Here is a 16,916-nt window from a genome sequence, read left to right on the forward strand (position 1 = left end):
AAATTTAAAAGTAAAACAAAAGAATTTAAATGAATTTAAAGTAAAAAGGTTTAAGTTTTAATTTAACTTATAAAAAGTTAACATTTTAAACTTAAAAATTAAATTATAAATGTTTTATATTTTAATATTTTAAAATAAAGAATAAAATAAAGTAATAATGTTAATGTTTTAATTATAAATTATTCATATTTAAAAAGAAATATAAATAATCAATATTATGTAAATTAAAATAAATAATCATATTAAAATTTAAATAAAAATTTATTAATATTTTAAATACATTATTAAAATAATTAATATTTTATTTAAAAGTTAAATATTGTAATAAAAGAGAAAGAAAATAAAATCAAAAAGAAAAAATTAAAACGAATTTAAAATAAAAATGCTTAAGTTTTAATTATAAATGATTAAAAGTTAATTTTTAAACTTCCAAAGTTAAATTAAAATGTTAATTACAAATCTTTATATTTTAATATTTAAAAAAAAAGAATGAAATAAAATATTAAAATTAATGATTTAATTGTATATTGCCTGTTTGAGAGTTTTATATTCTTTATACTCTATTTTCTATTCTTTTTTGATATAATAAAAAGGGGGAGAATATTAGATGTAAATTTTGCCAAAGCTTTACTTGTGTTTATGGCTGGATTTTCTTCAAAAATGATTTCAAAATTGCTTTCTAAATATCATGCAATCTTTTTGAATGAGCACAGATCTAGGGGGAGTTCTTCTCAAGACAAATGCTTTCAAATCCTTTTTGTAGCTTTACCCTAGTTCTAAAATCTTTTGAATGTTAAGCACAAATTCAAGGGGAGTTCTTCAATAAGCAAATTTAGCTATTAATTTTGTCATGTCAAAAAAGAGAAGATTGTTAGCTTTCCCTTGGTTTTGAAATGATAAAATTGATTGATCTAAATATGCTTTGAAAATGCTTAGAAAATGTTTTTAAACTTAAAGAAAATCCACAAGAGTTTTGAAGCTGATCTTGCAAAGAAAAATGCTTTTGAACAAATTCAAACTCAAAGTATCAACCTCAAGAACTGACCTTTAGTAAATGAAGAATCGATTCTCATTACACAGGAAGCAAAATTCTTTACTTCTTTATAGGAAGAATCGATTTTATGAAAAGGAGATATCAATTCTTGAAAGACAAAAGCTATTGGGATAAGAAAGAATCGATAGCTTGGAGAGAAAGAATCGATTCCAAGAAAATAGAAGGAATCCAGGCACAAGTTTGAAGACAAAGAATCGATTTTTCATAAAGAAGATATCGATTCTTGAAGCATCAATGACTAAAATCAGAAACTTGGAAAGTAAGGAAGAAATGGGACAAATGGATAAGATTGGAGCGTCAAATATGAAATTCAAAATTAAATTTTGACGTCAAAGCACAATGAAGAACCAACACCTTAAGAAAGAAGAATCGAATTTTGAAAAATTGCAAAGGTGCCACCTTTGAGCCAAATTAAGAAAGAATTGACATCTAAAGAAGAAAGAATCGACTTTTTGGAAACAGAAAGTTCTAGACTTTATGAAAAACCGATAACTCAAGAACAAAGAATCGATTTTCCAAGAATGACAAACTTGATCAAGCTGGCAAGAAAATATAAAAATTCATTTCAAATTTTACTCTGACGGGTAAGAAATCACAGGTCTTGTAAATGCCTACTCTAAGGATGCAAGAACCTTACTACTTTAAGCATTGAGATTATGAACCAACCAATGAACCAAATGCTCAAGTGCTAAAGTAATGAATTTTATTTCTTCCATTTGTAATTTTAAATGAAGTGTACATTTGGAACTCCAAGCTTAACACGTTAAATGACAGCTTCCAGATTTACCTGATTCATGGGGAAAAAATAAAGCAGATTAAGCTGATGACATCTTGTTTTTATCATGACTCTCGGAATCTACTGAACCCTACGGCACTGCTTAGCATTGTCTCTGAGTACAAGAATAACATGGAGCAGATTCATTGTATATGTGATTGAATAGCATAAAAGCAGCAGCCAAAAGAGGATAAAAAGTTAAACAACATGTTTAGTGCAGCATCTTTCACATAGTTTACACGTCAAGAAAAGTTCAATTAAAACAGTTGACTGAAATTTGCAGATACATTGACTTGGATCACACTGTTCCACTAATGCCAAGTAAACTAAGAACATTGGTGAAGTCAAGAAAATTCCTGCTTCAACAATATCCCATTCTATTTTTTGTTTCTCTTTTAAGAGAACCTAAAACAATAAGGCAATTAAGAAGAAATTGACCAAAAAAGGAAAACCTCAGCTCCTGTTGTTTTGCTTTAACGATTCAATGACTTCCATGATTGTCTTTATGGAACTCCCACCATTTCCAGTGGCTTTCCTAGCTTCTTCTCCTACCTTCTTGGCTCTACTCTTCAGCTTCACATCTGTCATCAGCTCACTGATCCTTTTCTGAATCTCATCCGTTTTAACCAACCTCTGACCACCCCAGCCCCATGTCCTATCCCATATTCCAAGCCCTGCCTTCTCCAAAACCTCCGCGTTCGCTCTTTGGTCCCCATGTTGAGGCCATGCCAGCATTGGAATCCCTCTCTGAGCTGCTTCCATCACTGAGTTCCACCCACAATGATTTACAAAGCCTCCTACCGCAGGATGTGCTAGAATATCTTGCTGGTTCACCCACTCCTTTAATACCATGCCCTTGTTCTTTGTTCTTTCTAGAAATGAACAGCTTAATAAGTCTTCCAAATCTTCAGTGTCATCCTTGTCAACTGTTTTCGTCTTCAGTATCCAAAGGAATCGATACTCACTTTTTTCTAGTCCATGTCTCAATTCCTTTATTTGATCCTTTGTCATGGCTGTTCTGCTTCCGAAGCTTACAAACACGACAGATTCTGCTGGTTGGCTGTTTAGCCAAGGTAGATACTGACCCAGGTCCTTCTTGAGCTCATAAGTTTCCAATGGTCCTATGGGGAGAATTGGTGGGAGATTTCTTAAAGCTCTCTTATTGTTGATTGCTGAAAGAGTTTCAGGCTCAAAGCAATCAAATGCATTCATTAGAATTCCTTTGCAATCCGGGAGAGCTATGGCATTTGATACAAGGGTTGCTGTAAAAAGATGATCAGGATTGAAGAATGGAGGCGGAATGCTTGATATAGGCAATGGGGTTAGGCCTGGTATCTCAATGTCAGTAGATCTGTTGCTCAGTTTAGCAGCATCAGATGTCAGGATTGGAAGATAAGCCAAAAGAGAAAGAAACTTGGCAGAAGTGGTGGATACAGCGTAATTAGGAATACCAAGATAAACAGCAACTTTGCTGACACCAGAGGCTACTACTAAGTCAGAAAAGATGGCAGAGAGAGGTGGCGATAAAGAAGATATTAAAGGATAAATAAGATGGGCAGAACGGCTAGTAGCTTTGAATTGGATAAAGAAAGGATCATCTGCAGTGGTATTGGAAGGTTGCATAGGAGGAACTTGGAATTCAATATGTTTGATTTCTGGATTTGTTGAAAGAAAGAAAGAAATATATGTGGACTCGGCTGCTGATACTGTAGATTTAGTAGTGAGCAGAGTTACCATACAATTGTGTGACAATAGCATGGAAGCAAGACGGAGAAAAGGGGTCAGGTGACCCATTCCAGCACTTGGAAAGAGAGCAATGTGAGGCTGGGATGTTTCAGAACCTTGGAAAATCGACATTTTGGCGACACAAATATCTGAGGTAAAGGTTCTTTGGGAACTTATATGCATTTATACATATGAGCAGACGGATATTGATGGAATATCTCTAAGTTTAATTTCCTCTAATGGAGAGACATTTTAGTACTGAAAACTGTGGTAGCTTTTACTGCTATCTCCTTGTGACAGTTTAACCGTCAGGTCAAGATTTCTGATCAACTAACATTCAAAGTGGATGCACTTAGGTATTGTTCTAATGGGATTGAAAATCATATGCATTGACTTGATGAAGTTGAAAGAGGGGAGCTATCGTTTATTGTCCTTGATTCTAGTTTTCTGGGAGCCAATTACCGCCCAATAACCATGAAAGAGATCTCCTCGAGATTTCCCATTTTTGTCTGATCGCAGCTGCAAATATTATTAGAATAGGTTTCCTGTTGGATATACAATGTTGTAATATAAATAAATAGAAGCAACTTGTTCTCTTTCTTTTCTTTTTTTTTTTAAACTGCTATCCTGTGAACTTGTGCAGATGAAATCAGTCATTAAGAGGGGCCAATACTGAAAGGAGTGACATGATAGTTCTAGCAGACTGCCGAAAAATGGTTAACCGATTTGACTCCCAACCTGCTAAGGATTTTCTACTTGTTTGGTTCCTGGTCGAGACCAAACAGTTCTATTTTGCTGGCCAGGTGCAGCAAGGTAACCGAAATATTTCCATGGTAAGACGAATTAAAAGAGTATCAGTTTCAGAAACCGCAGTTCAATAACATTTGACAGCACTAGGGAAAATGTTCTGAGCAAAACAAATTCAGTGTTAATAATCCCAATAAACAGCAGCGAGAGGGGTATAAATTATGGTCAGTAAAAATGTTCACTGCGCAGCATCCTGCACATGGATTACAGGTTAAGAAAGGTTGGAATAAAAAACTGTTCGCTATGCCAATTTGATAACTTGAAATTGGGTCACTTTGCTCCACTAATGCCAATTTAGCCAGTAACATAAGCTCAAGTCAAGACTGTCTTTGCTTGAATTACATCCCATTCCCTTTTTTAAAATGAAAAAAAAAAGGTCTAAAATAATTCTGAATTTGTGCTGCAAATCCTACTAATTTAACCATTTTTAGGTAGCATAGGTCAAACAAGGTCCATAATTTGCTTTACTGATACATTAATACTCTATTAAAGGGTTATTAGTAGTTAAAATTTTCCCACTAATCATTCCAATGAGGACACATCAAAGTAAAAAAAAATAAAGAAACCCAGAAACGACATCGTTTGTGTTGTAATCCACTTAGCTTCCAAACCTATCCAAATATCTTATTCATGAGAGAAACCCTTGAATTAAAAGCTTCCATCACCTACACACTGCAACTCCTTGGCGCCAAACCCAGTACCGACTGACATTTTTTTTCTCTGTAAAGACCCCAAAAAAAGTAATGAGTGCTTCTAAAACCCTCATCGGTACATCTTTATCTACTCTTCAATCCAAACTTGACTTAAACCTTAAACCCCTCTTCCTTCCTCTCTCTCTTCGCCCCCTCACTTCAGGTACGTTTCATTTCTCTCTCATCTCGTATACTTTTTTTTTAACATTTTTACAACAAAAAAAACCCCATTTTTTCTTGTTATTTGCAAAATTAGAAAACCCTGATATGATTGGGGCTAGATTTTTTTTTCTTTTTAGAAAACAAAACCCCATATTTTGTATTTCTTCATTTCATGTTCTTTTGTTTAAGTGCAATGCCTTTTTCTTTTATTGATTGAGAAATGCAAGATCCAGATATGATTGAGTTTAGATGAAAGAACCCATCTTTTTATTTGTCCTACTTTAGGTTTTGTTTTGGTTAAATGCAGCTCCTTTATGCAGTAGAATTTGTTCTCGTAGAATCCGAACGAGATCTTTCTCGGCGGTACAGGACACTGCCCCTTTAGAAGATGAATCCCCGGAAGAATTGGCAAAGGACACCGTGGAGCACCTGCTGACTCACCAAGATGATGTGTCAAGGTTGATGAAAATGGAGAGGAAATCTGGGATGGAAGTACCCAGTAAGTGGTTTCCATACTTGGATAGGTTTAGGTGTGGGAGTGACTACCTGACCAGCAGGGAGGTGCTGGAGGCGGTGGGACCATATTTGATGGAGGAGAGGAAAGAAAGGTTGAAGAGGGTGGTGAGAAATAGGAGCTATTCAGTTTGCTTGGTAGTTGAGGGGTTGTGCGATTTTGGCAATGTTTCGGCCACGTTCAGGTCTGCTGATGCACTTGGGTTGCAGTCAGTTCATGTGGTGTCATGTGACAGCTCGAAAAGGTGGTAAGAGGTTTCATGCCAAAAGGGTTTTGTGCTGGGTGATGGTTGTTAATTCGAGGGTTTTCAGTTGTTATGCCTAATTATTAGTGCATATTAGAGCTAATTGTTACTTTGATTAGCTTTACGTATTGTGTTTTAAGTTGGTTTAGGATGAACATTGGATTAGTCTATTGCTTTGCTAACATCATATGTATATTGCAGATACAGAGACAACCGTCATGTTAGCATGGGTGCAGAGAAATGGTTGGACATCGAACTCTGGAAGTCTCCCAAAGAGTGCTTTGAAGTTTTAAAATCACGCGGTTATCAGATAGCTACAACACATGTCGGAATGGATGCGGTATTGATCATTTTTCCATCTTTGGTTGTACTTACTACAATTTTGTGTGTAGGATAAATAAATGTATTTTATCCTTAAATCAGAATGTACCTTTTTCCTCTTAAATCAGGTTTTGATAGTCACTTACAATATAGAATTTTTGAACAACTGGATGGCTGCTGGTGATCAACCTTCTAGGGGTCTAAGTCTGCAAAAATATGCCATTGACTATTTGCTTCTATTTTCAGGTATCCATATATGACATGGACTGGTCAAGGCCAACTGCAATTGTAGTTGGGAATGAAAATAGGTAAATTACATGTGTAAAATTCTAATATTTTTTTCTATGGTAGTTTGTTGGTTTTTCAAGTGTGCTGCTCCTATACCGTATATGATTAGCATTAGAATTTAGTAGGGTAATTCTGACTTAAATTTTCTGTAGTTCATAACAACATCAAATATCTAGCTGAAAACAATAAAACAATACAAGGAAAAACTTATTAAAGACTATTTGTTTATGATTTTGTCATTTCAAGTCCATCTGAAGCCCTAGTTTCGTGAATATGTTCTAAGTTTGTGATATAATATGCATTATTTTTGCTTCTGTAATGTGGCCAAATTTTTTGTCACGGTGCTTTCTATTCCTGTCTCTTTTGATGTTAGTTGAGGTTGCCGGGACCCTGATTGCAGGGGAATAAGTGATGAGGCCCTGGAACTGTCAGATTTGCATTGTAGTATTCCGATGAAAGGCATGGTGGACTCTTTCAATGTTTCAGTGGCTGCAGGCATAGTCATGCACCATGCTGTTTGTGACAGAACAACTCGCCTGGTAATATTTACTGCCTATTTTCATAGATATTTTAGGGATGTACTAATTGTGATTGTTCTATCATTCTGAGTCTTGTGGGATCATAGAGATAGTAGAAAATATGTGCAGAAACCTCTTTCTATGTAAAACTCTGAATGAACCTATTGCTCCATACTTATGTTCCCCCTGGTCTATGGACATAGGATTGTTGTTGATGTGACAATCCAAATTTATTTTTGCTATGCACCTAGGAACGTCCTGTGTCTATGTATGTGGGATGTTTGTAGTTTATTTTTACATTGTTAAGAGTCCCATTCAAGTCGCAGGAGTTTTCTTGATGTGTGTGCCAAACTGAGGGATGTTGAATTACATTTTACTCTGTTTGTTTCAGTTTACTTTCACGTATTAAGCATCCTTCAAGTTTCAGATGGTTTCATATTGAGTGCCATTGAGCCTTGAGCTACATAAGTAAAGATAGCCCTCTGCATTACATAAACCCCAACCCCTACCCCTTTCGCATGGTTTGATTGTTGGATCTCCAAGTTGAAGTGTACAAAGTTCTATTGATGGGGTCATTCCTTTTGGGACATAGTTTTTTTGATAATTATGCATCTAGTATTTGCAATGAAGTCGTTTGTCTGCTTCAATTTATAGCAATTACATATTTTTCATTCTAACACAGGGTTGTCACGGTGATCTGAATGAGGAAGAAAGCCAAATCTTACTTGCGGAATTTTTGTTGCGTCATAATAATAGCGCAATTAGCATAGCTAATGAGTATGCTAAGCGGAAGGCCACTATGGCCGTGCCAGGGCTGTGATGAAGTAGTCAACAGTTGGATGTATGATTTACCGCTGTAAGATAATCATAAATTGCAACATAAAAATCTGAGATGTGGCTGCTGAGAGATGGAAAACAATTTATTTCAAGCCACTGAAGAAAAGGACCAATTGATCAAGTTGGTAGGTTAAGCGAGAGTTGTTAGATGTAATGCAGTGTAGTCAAAGAATGCAACTTGGTAGTGTGTCACAGTCTAGATATGATTTATCATTGTAGCTGCCATAAGTGTTTTGGTGCAAGGACATTTGTAGTGGATTGTTTTCTTATAGTTTTAAGTAGCTTCAAACATTCTGCAATGAAGAAAACTGAAATAGTAATTGTTTAAGTCGGCCTTTTCTTTCTATTTACTAAATGATGATCCAATACCATCATATGGTATAATTCATTTCTGGCACCGCCTTTGCTGGGAGCAGAGATAGAAGCAGCAGCTTTGGTTCACTGCATGCCCAACATTTTTAACAAGATGATGATAATGCAGAATTTGAATTATTTTCATACCAACTTAGGTTCCTTGGTGCCACAGCAAACAGAGCGGAGCTAGCTCAGCTTCATTGGAACTTATGCATAAAACAATTGGATTATTCATACATGTATTTGATTTCATATAATTTATCCTTTTTGTGCAGTATTGTTTCAGAAACTTTACTGGCTAAGACACTTCAAGAGTTTTCCCAGTAAGGTTGACTTCTATATGAAATATGATTGACATTTAAACTAGATACATTGCACCTGTCCACCATTCACAACAATATAAAACGTAATCCATCATCATAATGTAATCTTACAAGGCCTGCCCTAGTCAATTAACATTTCCCCACTTGTTGGTTGTATTGTTCCCTTGGAGCTCTGCATGTTTAAACCTTCTCCACGCCTCTTCAATTCATGGGACCTAATAAACTCCTGAATTCGTGCCTTCAATTCAGTGTGTGGAATCAGCATATCCGCGGTAAGATGGGATCGATTGAATGGGTCAGTCTGCAATCATATTATTAAATATTATCTATCAGCCAATTAACTATTTGGCAGAATTATCCTTAAAAGGGTAGACGCGTGAGAACATACACTATCACTTAGAAGATGTCTCTGGATGACAGGTCTGTCTACTGTGATCCTTGAAGATGGTAAAATCACTGGATCCTTCATTAAAGTATACTGCAGGAAAGAAGAGAACCGGTATTTTTTGTGGTCAGTGATCCTTTTTCATTTTCTTTTCTGTTTTGACAAAGTACTCAATAAATGGGCACATCCACCCAAACCCCCAAACGAAGCAAATATTTAGGTATGCAGGACACCAAAAGAAACAGCATAGCTGGAACGGTACTAACAAGAATAATTTCAAATTTTGACAACAGGTAAATAAACATACTTGAATCGGATCAAGGAATTCATCGGGTATATCTCCAAGGGCAGCTTCAGTGTCCATGGCCTCAGAAGCTGCAGCCTTGGCCTTCGCACCAAGTTCAATAAAATCTTCTATAATCCTCCCATCCATGCCAATTCTCCGAAGCACGTCTGCTGCAGCACTAAACAACTGGAGCAAACTTGAATTTTCAGATTGTGTTTTCTATAACTTAAACATTCTAATATATCCATAAAAGAAACTTATAACTTAAAACATTTTATGTATATATATAGCTTGTCCACAGCTAACAATTACCTGTTCATTGTATGAACGACCATCACTGGAGATAGCTGCCGGAAATATGTTTTTGGCGTCACCCCTTGCCAGATGAACATATATGCGGACAATCTTAAAATAAATAAAAGAATAAGAGTTAGTGCATATCTCTTTCCATTCTCTATCAACAGCATCAACACCAATTTTTGGTTCAAAACAATCAAGCAATTGGCAGGACAAAAAATATCAGTTAAGGTCAAAGTGACTTTTTAAGAAATCAGTAACCTCCTCCTTCCTCTTTATATTAGTATATGCCAAAATGAAAATTCCACTTTATGCCAACCTGCTCGAGTAATTCTTTTGGACGGAATTCGTACTTTACAGGATCTTTCAGACTAAGAGATTTTCTTTGAGGGCCCACTAGTTGCAATAAAAAGTAATTGAGCATACTGGCCACTCTTTCAACCTGCACAAAGGAAACAAGGAATGAAAATTGATTAAGTGAAGATAGAAAGAGACAACAAGGTAAACTTCATTATTTAAAAAAAAAAACAGTAACAACTTGTCAGCATAAATTTTAAGGATAACAAGCATAGGTGCAGATGAAAAGATGTTACCATCTCAGGGAGTAGAAAAGGAGCTGTAATCTGCTCAGATGTAAATGCCAGCATACTAACATCCTCATTAGCCAACTTCATATCAATCCGTATAATCTGAAAATATCAGTCATATATGTTTAATTGAAGTCTAAATTCAAAACCATGAATCATGCATACACATTCTAAGGGGGAAAAGGGAAAAGAAATACTGACGTTCTCCTGGGAGTGGAATAGTCGAGTTCTCTCTTGCCTTTCCTGAGCTGACCTCCGCTCCCATTCTGCAGAATTTGACATCTCAGCTTCAAGCTCTTTGAGTTCAAGAATTTTGTTGAGACTTTCATCAAGGAGGTAGATGCTATCGTTGATCAGGAAGTTCAAGAAATTCAGATAAACACCCTTTTCTTCTTCCTTAGCAATCTGATATTGAATATTACAATTCAATTTAGGAAATGCTTTGATTGTTCAATTAAAAACAAAAACCATCAAAAAATGCCACAAGTACCAGCCCATGAAGAAGACCCTACCTGTTTCCACGCATTACGATGACTAGGAACTTGCCAAAGGTATTCAAGAAGTTCAGCAATATTATGGCGAATGTTGAACTTATCATAGAACTGCACATAGAGAAGATACAAGCAGTGTAGTTCATCAAAGGTGGCCAACAACCACATTTGAGACAATCAAAAGTCAACAAATTATGACATTAATAAAACAGGTAACATGATATCTAGAACTAAATTGTTAACAAATTATCTCTCTTTATCACTTTTAATGCATATAAGCTACCTGTGTATGAGAACCTGTGAACTCAATGTCAACATAAAGCTTCAAAAGATTCCTCACAAGATATTCCAAGGACAATTGATGCCCGTCAAATAGTGTAGATGTGGCAGATGAACCACTGGAAAGAAGGAAGCAAAGTAGTGTAAACTTAGGGAATATTTCTTAAGGTAGAGACACGTGACAACAGTATATATCTTTCGAAAGAGATTGAATAACCTTCCACGGGGCATCCAACAGTTCAAAACTTCAACCATTTTTGCTCTGAGATAGGGGTTGTTGATAAATTGGGGACTTGCCATAAACATAATAATAAAATTCATAAAGTCATCCTGCCAAGCAAAAGGCAAAATACATAAAATAAAACCATAATCGTAAGAATGAACGTGAGGTATAATGGAGCACATAGCTATCTCATATAAACCCTACCAGTAAAACCCCATCCAAAGCTCTTGGAATCCGGGAGGAAAATATTAATAGTTCCATAGCATCTTCCACAAAGTGCTCTGGCATAGAAGCAAATTCCATTGGACAAGTAGATGGTAGAGGCATTTTAAATCCGCCAACCAAGCCAACTAACCAAATCACCATTAGTCGATAGAATGAAAGTGCATGTTGAATAAGCGCCCCATCCTTGTGAAAAGAAGCAAGCAATACATCAAAATACTAACAAATTTATAATTTTTCCTTTTCCCAATATCTCAATAACAAAGATTTTACAAACATAAAAATACAAAATCTCCTATTCCAGAAGGGGAAAAAATCCTATAATATGGAAGAAGAGGGAAAACAACAAAGAGAAAGGGCACTCTTATAACAAGGAGAAAGGAAGAGGCATAGGCTTGTGTTTCTCTTGGAATCTTCTTCTTCTTATTGTTTCTTTTCTTTTCTTCAGGTGTCAAGACGAATAAGGCAGAAGGGGGGATAAGAGTGATCACAACTACTCAAAATGGCTAATGCAATGGTTCAAAGTTTGAACATTTTCACACCCCAAGACTGTACAAGATAACATAGCTTCCAATTAACAGAAAAGATATTAATTCACTTTAAACTTCAGTAGACAAGCAAACCCATGTGCATTTGTTGGTGTGTTGAGTGTGGGCACACTTGGTGGGGAAGAGAGGGGATGTACCTTCAAAATTTGAGCCTCATAACAAAATTTTTCCTGCGAATATAGTTCTATTTCTTTCTCAAGCCTAGATATATCCAGCTCCAGTTGTGAAGAAGGTGCCTGTCCTTGCATAGCTTTTAAGGTGGCAAGAGTATCTTCACATCTTGAAATGTCCTGGATGGGGGCAAACCATATATTGTCACTCATCAGAGAAGAAACAAGAGAACAGAAAAAGCTTAAGAATCAGTAATGCATTACCTGGACTAGATGCTTGAAGTCAGAAAATGCCTTTAGGAGGCCCAAGTTGAGTACCCTAGCAGTCATAAAGAAGCATTCACAAATAAATGGATATTTAGCTTTTTCACCACTACTTGAGGTTGGCTTCACACTGAGGGTACTTCCAGAACTGGTAGCTTCTTGAGATTGCAGCAGACGATTTTCACCATCGCCATGTGGTCTGGTCCCATCAGTTTTTACAGGATTATCTTTGTTCATCCATTCAGAAACTTCTTCTGAGGTTGCATGCAGAGCAGTTAGCCCCCTAACACAGGTTCATAGAGAATACTTAGCAAAAGAAGTCAATGAATATAACAGTTAAAAGCACAATGATCTCCACTGAATAAAAGGTCCTCACCTCAAATCCAAACGATTACTGTAAAAAACATAGTTTGGGTCAATCTTATCTCTTTTTGTTAAATTTGCATCCAAAAACGGTTCACAAAGTCGAAGCATAACAGCACTGAGATTGACAAACATTCCAGAACTAGCACAAGATATAGGATCAACCTATGATAGATGTCATCAACAACATTGACATTGTGTCAAAGAAACCAAGTATAAATATTCTTATACATTGAAAGCAAAATCAAATAAGTGTAATTCAAAAGAGACTCCAGCATTTTATTTAAAACATTCTTAGTAAACAAAAGAACAAATTGTCATCGATCAGCAATGCAGTATCAATGGCCATAATTGAGCTTTTGGTCATTGATAAGCATTGTAACTGCCACTCAAAAATGTTATTAAGGACTGGGAAAAAATAGAACCTGTATATGGGCCCTGGATGCATTTTTATTGATGACTTCTGCAAGATACTCAAGGACACTCTCACGGGTCTCAGTATTTTTAAGGAGACACAGAAGAACTTCTGCCAGACCGTCATATAAAGTATTCATGATAGTCTTGATGAATGAGTTATCTTGCCGTCGAGTTGATGCTTCTGAGAAGCACTGCTGGCTGTATTTTGAAGAGATACAATTTATTACTCGACAAAAGCTAATAGAAAAGAAAAAGATTTCATAACTAAAGATAACTGCATAAGAACTTTTAAGATTGAGATAAACTATGAAATAAACTAAATGGCATGGATCTTCAACCACAACTTAAAAGATCCAAAGGATTTGTAAAATATACAAATAAGCTACCTTCCTGCATTATTTCTTCTTTCCCTCAAAAATTCAAACATCAAATTACTTCCAATTAAATAAAGATCCACATTAAACATCATCCTATCAATGCACTCAAGCACTTCATCAAGCCTCTCTCAAAGTAAAAGAGAAGACCTTCTCACCAGTATAAGAAAAAAGCTAAGCACAAATTCCAAATTATATCACATGCACATATAGATAAGTCAACCTAGTAGCTAACTATCCAACCTTATTCCAGAGAACAATCAGCACCTGCAAGCCCTACTCCAGTACAGATGCAGAGGGTAAAGATAAGGTAAAATAACTTATAGGTTGAATCTAGCCTCACTTCACACTAGACAACATCAACAAAAGCCAACCAATAAATCCAAATTCAGACAAGCAGCCTTCAATAAGAGTAAGGTTGCTAAATCTTCCCATTAGAGGTCACTAGCACATAATGCAGAGATGAGCAATCAAGACTGCTATAAAATAGTTAAAAGCCAGCAAGCAATGTAATTTTGAGTCAGCCATCCACAAAGATTTTAAGAGACCCCCATTACCAAAAAGACAAATGCTGCAATTCACTGCCATTGCTAGCTTGCTATCCCTGCACATCTCCATTAAGTAACTGCCCGACTACATTGTTTTTCTTCATACTTGAAGGTTAGCAGGATGGACAAGGTAACTTAACCATGGTTTCTAATGTCATTCAGCTGAAACTTAACCTCCCTTTCCGTTAACAAGGTCAGTTTGGAACTCCTAAAAGAATATTAGCACCAGGAATCCAAGTCTTCAAACGTTAAATTCATATCACAAAGCAAAATCACAATCTTTTATGCTGTCAATGTTTTCAATAACTTCTCATAGCTACTCCATACCCACTAGAACCCAATTAAATATGATAATTAAACATAAACACACACAATCAGTAATCCTTCATAAACACACATAGTCAATAATCTTTTTCAATAAACATCACACAACTAAAACAAGCATTAAGACAAACAGCACACACACCAAAATGCAAAATCAGCATCAAAACTCACCCAACATCGGGCTGGCTCTTGAAAATGGTATGATCGGGCAAAGCACTAACATGAAAAAAGGGACCCAAAATGCTAGTCATTTCAATAACACGTCCATTCAAGTAAACCCCTTTAGGTATCCACCAAGGATGATTAACCAAACTCTTAGCACAAACAGGGAAATGTGCCAAATACAACAAAGCCCTCAAAGGTTGCTGAAAATTCCCCAAAGCTGAAACTTTCAAAACACTCCCTCTTAAATCCTCATACAACCCTTTTAAAATCTGGTCTAAAGTATCAAAATCTGAATCCTTAAAGAACTCCTCCAAGAACCCTGGTGGGCAGTCTACCCCACTTCCCAATTCATTCCCTCCAAACCCATCAAGCATTACTCCACTTGAAACTTCAGCAAAAAGTAATGGCAACAAAGGCGAATTCGAAGACAAAGAAGAACCCGTTTTCAAGTTACTATCCCTTAAATTCCCATTAGAAAACCACTCAGGATTTCCCAGATGAATCCTAGCATAAGAAGCAGCCAACTTCTTAGCCTGTTTAGCAGCAGCCTCCATCTCAGAACGCAGCGTTTTGTCTTTCATGTTGGAAATCTTCTTGATTTCTTCATGAGCTCTTCTATAACAACCAATGAGATAAAGAAAAGGAGATTCGGAATTGGGAAAGTCACCAGAAAGACGATCAATTAAAACCCTTTCCATTAAATCACGTGAAAGTAAAAGACTTTTTCCTTCACTTAAGATCTCAGCTGCGGTCCTCTCAAGGTAAACTACCTTTGGATCAGAAGAAGAGTTTTCTTGGTTTTCTTTAAGGGTTACAAGGAAGATTTTTCTTAAGATTATATCCTCAACTTCTTCTGGAGTTCTTTGGGGTTTTTGGGTTGCCATATTCTGCAGAAAAAAAAATGAAAATGGATTTTTCCTTTTTTTTTTTTTTTCGTCAGAAACAAACAGGGATTATTTTTTCCTGGAAAACTTTAGGCTTCGAACATTGTGGAGAAAAGAGAGAGCTTGAGGATGTTGGAAGACCTTTGAGAAAGAAGTCTCGAGTGAGGGCTGGACGATGTCGTTTTTAACGTTGAAGGGGGTGTTGTGTGTTCTTTTCGAGCTTTTTCTGTTTTTTCTCCTGTGGACCTCGGAGTAGAGAACTTACGTTGTTGGTGCAATAGGATGGTGCCACGTCAGCGTGTAAAGTTTTCAAGGAATATATATATAACCTCGCATTGTTCCAAATCCAATTCAATCAACAAGCATGTAAAGAGGTTTGGTTATTGTTCCAAATCCAATTCAAGAAAAAGGCTTGGTTGTTCAATATTTAAGTAAGAAAAGAGGGCTTGCTATTTTTAAGGAATTGAATTTATTAGAACATAAGTTATTTAACACTACCAAAGCATTATAATCTTTCAATATTTCAATTTATTGATGAAAATATCGATAGAAAAATCTATCTGTACATGGTCGAAAATATCTTCATTGGTTTTTCTATTTTCTTGATGATGGAATAATTTGTCAATGGAATATTCTGTTGGCCACTCTATTGAAAAAGTAGCCAATCCGTTGACTAAAGGAGTAATTAGTGATAATCACCTATTATTTCAGTAGACTATCGATAAAATAGCCAACAAATTATACATAAACCTTATCAGCAAATTCCATCAATAAAAAGTGTGAATTCGTTAGTAAAATTTTGTTGATATTTAGAAATTTTTTTTTAATTTTTAAAACATAATGATAAAAAAATTAAAAACCACATGAATACAAATGTGTAAAAGAAATAATTTTAAATATTACAAATATGTTAAGAATATTTTATTTAATTAATAAAAACATGAACACAAATTGAATTATTTTTATTAAAATCAATTAAAAATAAAAAGTCAAAAATGTACAAGAACATGACAATTACAAATGAAAAGTAGATACATATCTATTTACTAAGCATCATCCTTTCATCGTAAAGGTTCGTTGATCGCTCTATTGAAAATTTAATATGAACTGCTAATCACATCATGCAATTGAGGATCTTTTGGGCGTTAAACTCCAAGTTCATTAAACTCTAAAGTAGTCCAAAGAGCCTATATTTATGGTATTAGTAGGTAAGACACTTTCCTAGTTGATTGAGAATTTTTTAGTGTTTGTGTATTCTATCTCTAACCCTTGGATAATTCTATTTTATAAAATTATTTTTATCTCAAATTGTTTTTAAAAGTTAGCTAAGTTTTTCAATTTAAGTTATGATTTAGTTATTTTTCTAATTAGTTTATTTTTATTAAATTATTTTATGTTAATTTTATGTTTATTTATCTTAGTTTAGTTATTATTTATTAGTTTTTATGTTTTTTGTAGAACTCTAGAAAAATAAGGTTTAATTGGATGAAGAAAGGTGCTTAAGGAGTTTAGTTTTTATTCGTACATGTCACGAT

At 35.3% G+C, this 16,916-nt stretch overlaps 3 protein-coding genes across 3 annotated transcripts; 1 reads left to right on the plus strand and 2 right to left on the minus strand.

Moving 5' to 3' along the window:
- Window positions 1–2,012: 2,012 nt before the first annotated feature.
- On the minus strand, window positions 2,013–4,183 carry LOC18601595 (UDP-glycosyltransferase 708C1-like). Its single transcript, XM_018118927.2, has one exon. The coding sequence runs from the start codon at window positions 3,735–3,737 to the stop codon at window positions 2,283–2,285; it is 1,455 nt and encodes a 484-aa protein (XP_017974416.1). The 5' UTR covers window positions 3,738–4,183; the 3' UTR covers window positions 2,013–2,282.
- An 810-nt stretch (window positions 4,184–4,993) lies between these two features.
- Window positions 4,994–8,265, plus strand: LOC18601597 (tRNA/rRNA methyltransferase (SpoU) family protein). Its single transcript, XM_007032587.3, has 6 exons — window positions 4,994–5,216; window positions 5,523–5,973; window positions 6,175–6,313; window positions 6,541–6,602; window positions 6,983–7,121; window positions 7,783–8,265. Exons 1-6 carry the CDS (start codon window positions 5,105–5,107, stop codon window positions 7,918–7,920), a joined length of 1,041 nt encoding a protein of 346 aa, XP_007032649.2. The 5' UTR covers window positions 4,994–5,104; the 3' UTR covers window positions 7,921–8,265.
- A 355-nt stretch (window positions 8,266–8,620) lies between these two features.
- On the minus strand, window positions 8,621–15,558 carry LOC18601598 (U-box domain-containing protein). The gene is made up of 16 exons (XM_007032588.3): window positions 14,504–15,558; window positions 13,095–13,284; window positions 12,683–12,834; window positions 12,307–12,589; window positions 12,070–12,222; window positions 11,367–11,570; window positions 11,157–11,269; window positions 10,944–11,058; window positions 10,682–10,771; window positions 10,371–10,574; window positions 10,176–10,271; window positions 9,902–10,024; window positions 9,598–9,690; window positions 9,307–9,471; window positions 9,003–9,092; window positions 8,621–8,915 (listed from the first exon to the last, which is right to left on the minus strand). The coding sequence occupies exons 1-16, from the start codon at window positions 15,379–15,381 to the stop codon at window positions 8,736–8,738; spliced, it is 3,129 nt and encodes a 1,042-aa protein (XP_007032650.2). The 5' UTR covers window positions 15,382–15,558; the 3' UTR covers window positions 8,621–8,735.
- Window positions 15,559–16,916: the final 1,358 nt, after the last annotated feature.

Source organism: Theobroma cacao, chromosome 4 (genome assembly GCF_053813885.1).
Source record: "Theobroma cacao isolate CCN51 chromosome 4, ASM5381388v1, whole genome shotgun sequence".
Taxonomy (NCBI): domain Eukaryota; kingdom Viridiplantae; phylum Streptophyta; class Magnoliopsida; order Malvales; family Malvaceae; genus Theobroma; species Theobroma cacao.

What these genes read in the sequence shown, in the direction of transcription:
- LOC18601595 (XM_018118927.2), bottom strand. Translation starts at nt 3,737, where the DNA reads ATGCATATAAGTTCCCAAAGAACCTTTACCTCAGATATTTGTGTCGCC.
- LOC18601597 (XM_007032587.3), top strand. Translation starts at nt 5,105, where the DNA reads ATGAGTGCTTCTAAAACCCTCATCGGTACATCTTTATCTACTCTTCAA. An exon ending in TCTTCGCCCCCTCACTTCAG is followed by an intron (nt 5,217 to 5,522) that starts GTACGTTTCATT and finishes GGTTAAATGCAG; the next exon opens with CTCCTTTATGCAGTAGAATT. An exon ending in GTAGTTGGGAATGAAAATAG is followed by an intron (nt 6,603 to 6,982) that starts GTAAATTACATG and finishes CCCTGATTGCAG; the next exon opens with GGGAATAAGTGATGAGGCCC.
- LOC18601598 (XM_007032588.3), bottom strand. Translation starts at nt 15,381, where the DNA reads ATGGCAACCCAAAAACCCCAAAGAACTCCAGAAGAAGTTGAGGATATA. An exon ending in TGTTGGATGCCCCGTGGAAG is followed by an intron (nt 11,059 to 11,156) that starts GTTATTCAATCT and finishes CCTTCTTTCCAG; the next exon opens with TGGTTCATCTGCCACATCTA. An exon ending in GTCGTTCATACAATGAACAG is followed by an intron (nt 9,472 to 9,597) that starts GTAATTGTTAGC and finishes AGTTTGCTCCAG; the next exon opens with TTGTTTAGTGCTGCAGCAGA.